Source organism: Ovis aries, chromosome 1 (genome assembly GCF_016772045.2).
Source record: "Ovis aries strain OAR_USU_Benz2616 breed Rambouillet chromosome 1, ARS-UI_Ramb_v3.0, whole genome shotgun sequence".
NCBI lineage: Eukaryota > Metazoa > Chordata > Mammalia > Artiodactyla > Bovidae > Ovis > Ovis aries.
In genome coordinates, this window is record NC_056054.1 from 103765170 (window position 1) to 103775873 (window position 10704).

Genomic DNA, 10704 nt, shown 5'->3' on the forward strand with positions numbered 1-10704 from the left:
ATTAATGAGAGAATCAGCAAAGAAGATTTTTAAAAGCTGGTTTGAAGAATATTTGAGAATATATAAAGACATTCGGGAAAGGAGTGACTAACTAAGATTCTTAAATATGACTCAACTTTTAATAGGGAAATAAAAATTAAAGCAGCAACCTCAAATGTGAATGTCTTGATTTTATTTTTATGATGACTGTATCTATAACAGTTCTGTTTCCAAAGCTAAACACTGGAATAATACTGAATTGTCACTCAATTTAAGATAAGTAATTGTTTCTAATAACTATTTTGTTTCAGCGTCATGTATATATTCGAGTTTTTCTCTTCTGCATAATATTATTTGAACAAATATAGATAGTTTATATGGGGCTTCCCAGGTGGCGGGAGTGGTAAAGAACCCGCCTGCCAATGCAGGAGATGTAAGAGACACAGGTTCGATCCCTGGGTCAGGAAGATCCCCTGCAGGAGGGCATGGCAACCCACTCCAGTATTCTTGCCTGGAGAATCCCATGAAGAGACGGGCCTGGTGGGCTGCAGTCCATGGAGTCTCGAAGACTCGGACATGACTGAGCGACTAAGCACACACACACACAGAGCCTATATGCTGCCTTTTTTCAGTTCAACTGTGCATGGCCTCAAAGTTGGCTAGGGATTATGTCTCATGTGGAAATACACAGAGGTTTAACAACTAACTCTGCCAACCTATAGAATCCTATTACCCCACCAGGCAGATGTAAACCGCCTACTTCTTTATCCATTGTGATCTGTTAACCAAACATACTGTGCTGACCATGTTACACTTCCCAAAGTGCCAGATGATGGAAGGTTAACGAGCAGCAGAGATCTGCTTCTACTCAGGCAAACTCTAGCCTGAGATCAAAGATTTAAGCAATCACCATTTTGTCTTTCTCCAGGTTTGAGATGAATTTTTTTTCCCTTTCACATGCCTTCCAGAAGGATAGCCCCTTCCCTCCCCTTCTGGACTTCCCCTGTGGCTCAATGGTAAAGAATCCACCTGCCAATGCAGGAGACGAGGGTTCTGTCCCTGGGTTGGGAAGATCCCCTAGAGAAGGGAATGGCTACCCACTCCAGTATTCTTGCCTGGAGAATTCCATGGACAGAGAGGCCTGGTGGGCTAAAGTCCATGGGGTCACAGAGAGGCGACACAACTGAGCAAATAACACTTTTTCCCCCTTCTCAGCCCATCTGAATTTAGGCTGAATTCCCTAGGTCAGAAGGCCAGAATCTAGGCTGATATCTGGACCCAACCAGAATCACTGTGGCTCCCAAGTAGGATGTACAAGGAAGTCTTCTCCGCTGGAATAAGCTGTGTGCTCAGCTCCTAGACGCCAATTGCCCAATTCCAGATACTCCCTGTGCTCTTTAATAATTCTGTCACAACTGCAGGCACTTGGCTGAAGTCAGGAGTCTTGGGTCTTGGGTGGGGAACCTGGGTGGAGAAGTGGGGTTTCAGATAGGTCATCCTTTAAGGCCGGATCTGCCTCAATCGGTGAGCCAAGTTCTCCTTTGTGGGTTCAAAATGACATGAGGCTTCCTACTAAACCACCTGTTTCTCAACTTTCCACCACCTTGTTCTTCTTTTGTTGCTGCGGCAACAGGAGCCCGAAACACCTTGCTCTGGGCTACAAGCCCTGCCTGACTCTGCCCAGTAGGTCCTGTAATGGGCACAGCCTTGTTTGCACATTACAATCTGCAAGCCTGCCTCCTCCACAGACCTTCCAATGATGGCTTCACTCATCTCCAGCTCATTCTTCAGGTGGCCAGCTGGTCTACCTCCCACATTCAACCATGAGCTTGGGTATCAACCGTTTGACATCTCAGGGTCAATGCAGTTCTTCACAATCACTGGCCCATCACTTATGGTGAAACTTCAGAGGGCATTCTGGGCTGCCTTCCCCAGGGTCCTCTGAGAGGACTCAGAGAAAGTGGACTCATTGGACTTTCAACCAGCAGAACACAGTTAACAATGGTAAAGCCCCCACCATCACCCCACCCAAAAGAATCCATTAGCAACAAGTCTGACATGCATTTTCAAGGAGAGTGAAAGACACTGGGATATGTTGCCCGTCACCCCCACTCAGACACATACAAATATCCACACAAATACACACATACACACACACATACACGCATTTACACACCACCACCACCAATGTGGATAACTGAGGCAGAAGGAGGCTGCCCTCTCCTTTTATCCATTCACCCATTATGTTCCCTAAATATTGAGTGAGGCCTGAAATGCTTCTTGGTGAACCATGACGACGTTTCCCATCTCTTTTTGGCCTGGGCCACATTTGGACCAGCTGCTCACGTTTAAAGGTGCCTCTCAAATCTGCAATGAGAGCCTCCTCGATGTAGAGAGTGTGTTCACACTCCTGAGTTAGGTGAGAGTCAGACATGGCTGACCGACTGAGCACGCACCCACTTGGCTTTGGGGAATAAAGAGATCCTCCAGGAAAACTGAGAAGGAAGAACTTTTGTCCCCAGCCTTCCCACTTCTGCCCAGAGGGAGCCCACCTCCATATTTAGTGACTAGATCCCCCATCCCATTCTATGTCCCAGCCTCAGTTCTCTGCTGGCTGCCAACCATTTTCACTAATACATTAGCTGATAATAATACTAGCTGGTAATGAAAGCCTTGCTCTGTGAATAAGGGTTTAAGCTGTAATCTTTCCCTATTCATTTGCATTTCTGTATGAGTAAACACTACCGCAAAGGAAAAGCCCAGTGATCTGGGGTGAGTAATCTTCCACACTGGGACCCAGTTCATCTGAGTGGCATTTTGTTGGGTGAGGGAGAAACTTGCTCCTCCTGGAATCCGGGGCTGGGGGGGGGGGGGTGAGGGGAATTGGCCAACTCCTTTTCTCCTCCTGGGGTTGAAGCACTTCCGCCTTCACCAAGGGTCCCCTCCTTCCCTTACCTCCACCCTCACAGAGTTGGGTGCCTCTACAGCCCAGGCTCCTGGAGTTAGAGGCATGCAATCATCCCAGAGAGGGTTAGAGGCACACAATCATTCCAGAAGGCTCCCTGCTGTTTATGCAGTGGTTCAGTGCCTGATGCACACAGAGGGACCCCAAGCCAGCATCCATCTCCTGGGACACAGTGCCCCCAGCCCAGCTTCACAGAGCAGAAGAGTTGTGAAGGGGTGGGGCAGCCGCAAAGAAACTAATTTAGCCCTTAGCAGCACATGTTCCCCACCCCCTATCCACCCCACCAAGTCTAGCCACAAACAAAACAACAATAATGGAAATACACACTCTATCTTTCATTACTAAAACTCCAGAAGCCAGAACAGATGTTCTTAATACTTGAGGGGTGTCTGCATCCTTTTTTAGTGATGAAAGACTCAGAGGAATGAGCATATACACATACAATCAGAATGGTGTACTCAACTTCAGTTCTGTTCCAGAGATGTACCATGCATGCGAGCTTGCTCAGTCATTTCAGTTGTATCTGATTCTTTGTGACTCTATGGACTGTAGCCCTCCAGGCTCTTCTGTCCATGGGGATCCTCCAGGCAAGAATTCTGAAGTGGGTTGCCATACTCTCCTCCAGGGGATCTTCCCGACCACGTTTCTTCTGTGTCCTGCGTTAACAGGCAGGTTCTTTACCCATAGCGCCACCTAGGAAGCCCCAGGATGTACCATAGTAAAGTAAAGTAGCTCAGTCGTGTCCGACTCTTTGCAATCCCATGGACTGTAGCCTACCAGGCTCCGCTGTCCATGGGATTTTCCAGGCAAGATAGACCAAGTCAAAATCCCTGGTGTAGAGACTCTAGTGACAGCTCCCAACCCCCTTCTCCATAACTAACATCACCACCCCTCCTGCTAAGTGAGGACAGTGGTGAGTAAATGTCCCAAAGACGCAGCGTGGAAACTCAGCTTGCTAGGTGGGTTCTGGTGAGAGATGCCGGTTCATTTTCTGGCCCCCCTGTTTCACCAGACCCTTGGAAACCCAGAGTAATGACGGGGAGAGTATTTTAGATAAGTCACTGATTATCGAAGCATTTACCTCACAGGGAAACAATTGAATACCCTATTCGTCACATTGAGTTTTATTAATGTATTAGCCTATCTTCCCTTTCCTTTGTTGTTTAGTATCTATTTATTTATTTCACTGTGTTGAGCCTCAGTTGGAGTGCCAGGGCTTCTCGCTAGCTGGGGCTTGGGGGCCCTAGAAAGCATGGGCTCCGTAGTTGTGGTGCATGGGCTTAGCTGCCCTGCAGCGTGTGTTATCTTCCTGGACCAGGAATCAAATCCGTGTCTCCTGCATTGGAAGGCAATTTCTTAACCACTGGGCCACCAGGGAAGTCCTCCCTTTATTACTGAATAAAGTTAAGAGGTTGGAAATGGAGAGAGAAGGAAAGCTTCCTAAACCTCTTTAGAAGAAATCACAAGCACGGAGGCCAGGGGGCTTATTAGTGTTACTTAATGTAGCATCCACCTAAAGTCACACCACAGCATAGAATCACTCTCTCTCTCTCTCATACACACACACACTTCTACATAGTTATCTCCCTAACTTCCTAAAAGTTACATCTAAGACATTTTGCTGGAAATCAAAATTTAGAGAATACTCTGAGTTTTCTTTATGTCACCCTGTTCTCAAATCACCCATATCGTATATTACCCGTATCACTTATACTACAGCTATAGCATCTTGGACTTTCTAGAATCCTTCAATCCTGGAACTCAGGACTCGGGACTGTGGGACTGGAACGCTCAGGAATCGCTTGGGAAGAACATGGGGAGGAGAGCAGAGCGGTGGTAAGCACAGAGGGCTGCTGACGGATGGGTGGTGGGGGCAACACTGGTTTGTTTCTCTTCCTTTGGGTTTTCCAACCCTCCCTCCACCCCCACAGGAGCCTCATTCCACAAACGGAAAGCAAGCAATCAGGAGAGACCTGAGGTATGAACTAGTTTATTACTCTGCGGGAGGAGTCCAGGGACGTAGCCCCAGGCCCGATAGCTCTGCTATTCTTTGTGAATGTCTTCATGGGCTGCCAGGCCCACCTTTATCACCAGCACGAGGAACTCCTCGAAGTTAATTCCACCATCCTGATTGATGTCCAACTCTTTGAACCAAGTGTCCGCATCCTTTTTCTGTGAAGATTGGAGAGAGAGAAGTCAGAGGGTAAAGATCTCAGGGGAGCTGAGGCATGGCTGTCTGTACGGAGCAACGCAGGAGATCAGCGACCCAGGGCTTCATCAGAGCCAGGCCAAGAACCCCAACCACACCCAGGCCCTTCTCACCTTCAAAAACTTAGGACACTCTGTCTCTAACAGTCTCTTCAAGTCATCCCTATAGACAGCGTGGTAATTCCCTTTCAGCAGGGAGTAGTTGTGGTAGACGTCAATCAGGGAGTTAATGGCACTCTCCAGATCCGTCAGCATGTTGTCCAAGGATTTGCCCCACCTGGAAGACAGATGCCCGGGGCAAGCCCAAAGTGGGGAAGGTGCCTATGGGGACACTCAGGAAGCTCCTACCCCAGGGGACGGCTTTGTCTTGGATGACACCATCCAAGTAACTAAAGGCAGCAGAAGGCTATGGCTACAAGGGGAAGAGGTGGGACGATGTAGATGAGGGTGTGGGAGGGAGCAGGGCACCCAAGCACACACAGCGCCTGCCAGCTCTCCCCATGTCCTCATCCTCTGCCCAGAAAGCTCCCAAACGTGCCCTCACGCAAAAGTCCCAGAGCCCTCCGCCCCTTCTTCAACCCCAGGCTCATGTTCCTCTGGACCCTGTCCAGATACCAGCGAGCTTTCTCTCCCCTCCTCGGAGAAGACTGCTGCACTCCTCAGCCCACCCCAGGGGAAGCCTGCAGTGTGGGACAGACTACAGTTCCACTTACCAGGTCTCCCCAAAACAGAGTTGCCAAAGGACATGCAGGGCTCAGTGTCGGCTCCCTTTTATAGCAACCAGGATTGGCCAGCTGCCAGGGCCTCGGGCCACTCAGAGGCAGCTACTCCCTTCCAGTGTTGCTACAGCCTCCAGTTTCCCAACAAGGAGAATGGGGCAATCACGGTGCAGAATGAGAAGTCCTGAGGGGCAGCACAAGAAAGGTAGAGGAGGAAGGCAAGTGCCAGGCAGTGATGCCCGGGAGGAGAAACCAGGAAGATATGGTAAAGATTCTGCCTGTGAGCTGCTAGCTTCCCCTGGCATGGCCAACCATGGAAGCTCTCTCCCAAGTCCTTCTCACTGTTGCTGTGGTTATTTGCATGGCTTCTCTGTGCATCTCAGAAATAGAACTGAAGTTGAATGCCTCATTTTGAGGGCATTCAAATAAGCTCATTCCTCCATAGCATTCATCACATTGTCAAAAGGGTCCAAAGGCCTCTAAAAGGTTAAGAACACTTGTCCTAGTTGCTGGATTTTTAGGAATGGAAGGTGGAGTATTTCCATCATTGTTGTTATGTGTGTGGCTGGACTCAGTAGGGATGTGGGCTGCTAAGGGTTAAGTCGGTTTCTCTGCTGCTGTCCCCACACATTCACAACACCTCTGTTCTGTGAGGCTCGGGTGGGGCAGCACTGTGTCCCAGGAGATGGACGCTGGCTTGGAGTCCCCCTACGAGCATGAGGCACTGAGGCGCTGCATAAACAGCAGCGACCCTTCCATCCTCTCTGGGATGATTATGTGCCTGTGAGTCTGGGTTATAGAGGAAAAGAACTCTGTGGGGGTGGGGAAGGAGGGCACTTTTGGAGAAGGCAGAAATGCTTCAACCCTAGGAGGAGAAGAGGAGGTGGGCAATTCCCCCTGGATTTCAGGAGGAGCGAGTCCTTCCCCTCAACCTGGGTCCCAGTGCTGAAGATTTGTGATCATTTCCTTGTACAGAGCACTTGACATTCGTGTAACCTATTCAGACCCACAGAACATGTCTATCAGAAAGTCGGGGCACAGAGCCCCCTCAGTCTATACACACGGAAGCCAAGACCTAGAAAGGTGAAGCGGTTCACACAGTTTCCCAGTGCAGATGAGTCAGAGCGCAGACAGGATCCCAGAGCACCAGGCTCCAGGGCATGATCTGACAAGAACAGGACTCTGCTGAGAAAGCCCCTCCCATCTCTCCATCCTTCATACATTGAACCAATATCTTCCTTATGCTTCTCCAAGACCTAAGCCATCATCGCCTCCTAGAGGAAGCAGATGGGATTAGCCTCTCTCTACTTCATGTTCCTGCAGCCCTTTGGACTTTATTCTGTCATTAACTTTGTAGCTGTGTGACCTTGGGCTAATTACTTACCCTCTCTGTGCTTTAGTTAGCTCAATTATTAAATAGAGATTACAGTAAAGTCTACCTCCAACCTACAGGAGAGAATATTTGCAAATCGTATATATGACAAAGGGTTAATATCCAGAATACAGAAAGAACTCCTACAACTCAACTCCAAAAGAAAACAAGTAACCCAGTGAAAACTGAGGTGGGAGGGAGGTTCAGGATGGAGGGGATATATGTATATATGTATACGTCTACTGCCAACAGAACCAGAAAATAACAAGTCTTGAAAAGGACATGGGCCCTGCTTGTGGGAATGTAAACTAGTGAAGCCACTGAGGGAAAATAATACAGTGGTCCCTCAAAAAGTTAAAAACCAAATTACCATTTGATGCAGTAATTCCACTCCTGGGTATATACCCACAATAGTTGAAAGCAGAGTCTCAAAAAGATGTTTGTGCCCTCATGTTCACAGAAGCATTATTCACAGCAGCCAAAATGTGGAAGCAACCCAAGTGTCCACCCTCAGATGAATGGATAAATACAGGTGGTATGTACATACAATGGAATATTATTCAGCCTTTAAAAAGGAAGAAAAGTCTTGACACATGATACAACATGGGTGAACCTTGAGGACAGACAGTGAAGTAAGTCAGACATTCAAAAAGACCAATATATCCATTTATATGAGGTACTGGAGTAGCTGAACTCATAGAAACAGAAAGTAGAGCGGTGGTTGCCAAGGTCTAGGAGGAGGGGGCTGTGCGGGTAATTGTTTATTGGGTACAGAGTTTCAGTTCCAAGAGGATGAGAGTTTTGGAGACTGGACGCACAGCAATGGGAATACATTTAACACGGCTGAACTGGACACTTAAAAACTGGTTAGGATGGTACATTTTATGATATATATATATGTGTGTGTGTGTGTGTGTGTGTGTGTGTGTGTGTGTGACTTCCCTGGTGGCTCAGACAGTTAAGCGTCTGTCTACAATGTGGGAGACCCGAGTTCGATCCCTGGGTAGGGAAGATCCCCTGGAGAAGGCAATGGCACCCCACTCCAGTACTATTGCCTGGAAAATCCTATGGACAGAGGAGCCTGGAAGGCTACAGTCCATGGGGTCGCAAAGAGTCAGACACGACTGAGAGATTTCACTTTCACTTTCATATATATATAGCTCAGTCGTGTCTGGCTCTTTGTGACCCCATGGATTGTAGCCCACCAGGCTCCTCAGTCCATGGGATTTTTCAGGCAAGAATACTGGAGTGGGCTGCCTTTTCCTACTCCAAGGTTTTATATATATAAAACCACAATTTAAATATTTTAAAATCCTAAATGCTTTCACTCCCCCAAAATACAATCTGCCTGATAGTGTTGTTGTAAGCATTAAAATTAGATGCAAAATATTTATGACTTGTGGGCTTTTATTAATAGATATTATGTTTTAATTAAAAGTTTACACACAAAAAAACACGTGAGGCTTTTAAAGCAGCACATAGTAAGCAAGCACTGTATGAGTGTATACTGTGATCACTGCCTTGTCAATAAGTCTGATTCCCCAGCTGGGCTGTGAACCCTTGAGGACCCAGACTGGGTCACCTGTCTCTGCCTCCCTGTGACCCAGCTCAGTGTCAGCTATACACTATAACAGCAATGACAATCAATAAGAACAAACAATAGCAAAATAATGGTTGGTATTTATTGGGCTCTTATGTGCCAGGAACCATTGTCATTGTTTAAGAGCTTTATTTACATCAATCCATTTAACCCTCACAATAATCCAATGAAGTATGTTCTATCATAATTTCCACTTTACAGATGAGGAAACTGAGGCCCATAGAGACACAACATTCGGAGCCTCAAATGACCCGGGTGACATGACCTACTGTGACATCATCCATTTCCTGCACTTGACTGGAATACTTCTTTGCCAATAAAGTGCTTTTCATCCTTCCTGACCCAGTCCAGGCACCATCTGCTCTGGCCCATTGCTGACTGTCTGTCCCCTACCTCTGTCAACACTGAGTGAATTCTCACCTCCATGCTACCAAGCTCTTCTGCATCACACATTTGCTCTGCTATATTGGAGTTCATCTGTTTATTGCCTGTCTTTTCTTTGGGACTAATGGCCCCTTTAGAGCAGAAACCACATCACATCCTGGGGTCTGGTACATACTAGGTACTCAATTAATACTTACTGAGGGAATAAATGAATGAAGAATTGAACACTTGATCGAGCCCTTATCCCATGCAGAAATTCCCTTTATCATACCCAGCCACTTTTTTTTTTTTTTACTTTATTTTTACTTTACAACACTGTATTGGTTTTGCCATACATTGACATGAATCCACCACGGGTGTACATGCGTTCCCAAACATGAACCCCCTCCCACTTCCCTCCCCATAACATCTCTCTGGGTCATCACCATGCACCAGCCCCAAGCATGCTATATCCTGCGTCGGACATAGACTGGCGATTTGATTCTTACATGATAGTATACATGTTACAATGCCATTCTCCCAAATCATCCCACCCTCTCCCTCTCCCTCTGAGTCCAAAAGTCCGTTATACACATCTGTGTCTTTTTTCCTGTCTTGCATACAGGGTCGTCATTGCCATCTTCCTAAATTCCATATATATGTGTTAGTATACTGTATTGGTGTTTTTCTTTCTGGCTTACTTCACTCTATATAATCGGCTCCAGTTTCATCCATCTCATCAGAACTGATTCAAATGTATTCTTTTTAACGCATACCCAGCCACTTTAAATGATAGTGTTTTGGGAACAAAGGAGGATACAGACCCACCCACCAAATACAGGCTGCATTCCTTGATAGTCAATCTCCTGATAGGAAAATAGGGCTGTTTATGACATCAAATATGACAAGTTTTCAACCAATGATCAAGCACTCGGCGCCTACCTATGGTTGTCCAGGCCCACTTTTCAATGACCTGCACAATCACATCTTACCCGAAGTAGCACATCATATTTTCAGAGTATTTTTGCATCCACTCACTCATCTGATAGCACTGTGAAGTGGACATCACAGATATAACTCTCCCTATGTGACAGGTGAGGAAACTGAGGCCTGGGGTCCTACGGGCATGTGTCCTGCTTTGTTTTGGTGCTTACGTGCCAAAAGCACACTTTAGAACAAGCTGGCTTTTTCCGAGATTCTTCTTAGGGTTTGTTCACCAGCCCAGGATGGCATTCAGGGCTGACCTCTCTCAAGGAGGGTGATGGCGAGATTAACGGAGATGATGTTTTTCCAGGCCCCAACCCCTCAGGAGATGCCTGCCTTGAAGCCACTCCTGAGAACGTCTGGGGGAAACAGCTTTCTTCATCCAGAAAGGATGGAAAACAGGCCCCAGGTCCAGGAAGGGAATCATAAACCATGATCCCCTCCAGCATCGTGTGCTTCTCAGTGGAGCCTGCTGGTCAGCCAAGGCCATGAAACGCCGCCCCAGAGAAGCTCT

General features: G+C 47.2%; 1 protein-coding gene across 1 annotated transcript; it reads right to left on the reverse strand.

Moving 5' to 3' along the window:
- Positions 1–4918: 4918 nt before the first annotated feature.
- On the reverse strand, positions 4919–5899 carry S100A8 (S100 calcium binding protein A8). Its single transcript, XM_004002523.4, has 3 exons — positions 5866–5899; positions 5267–5429; positions 4919–5116 (listed from the first exon to the last, which is right to left on the reverse strand). Exons 2-3 carry the CDS (start codon positions 5405–5407, stop codon positions 4988–4990), a joined length of 270 nt encoding a protein of 89 aa, XP_004002572.1. The 5' UTR covers positions 5408–5429; positions 5866–5899; the 3' UTR covers positions 4919–4987.
- Positions 5900–10704: the final 4805 nt, after the last annotated feature.

Coding starts and splice junctions, on each gene's coding strand:
- S100A8 (XM_004002523.4), bottom strand. CDS start 5,407: ATGCTGACGGATCTGGAGAGTGCCATTAACTCCCTGATTGACGTCTAC. Junction 5,117..5,266: donor AGTGTCCTAAGTTTTTGAAG/GTGAGAAGGGCC, acceptor CAATCTTCACAG/AAAAAGGATGCGGACACTTG.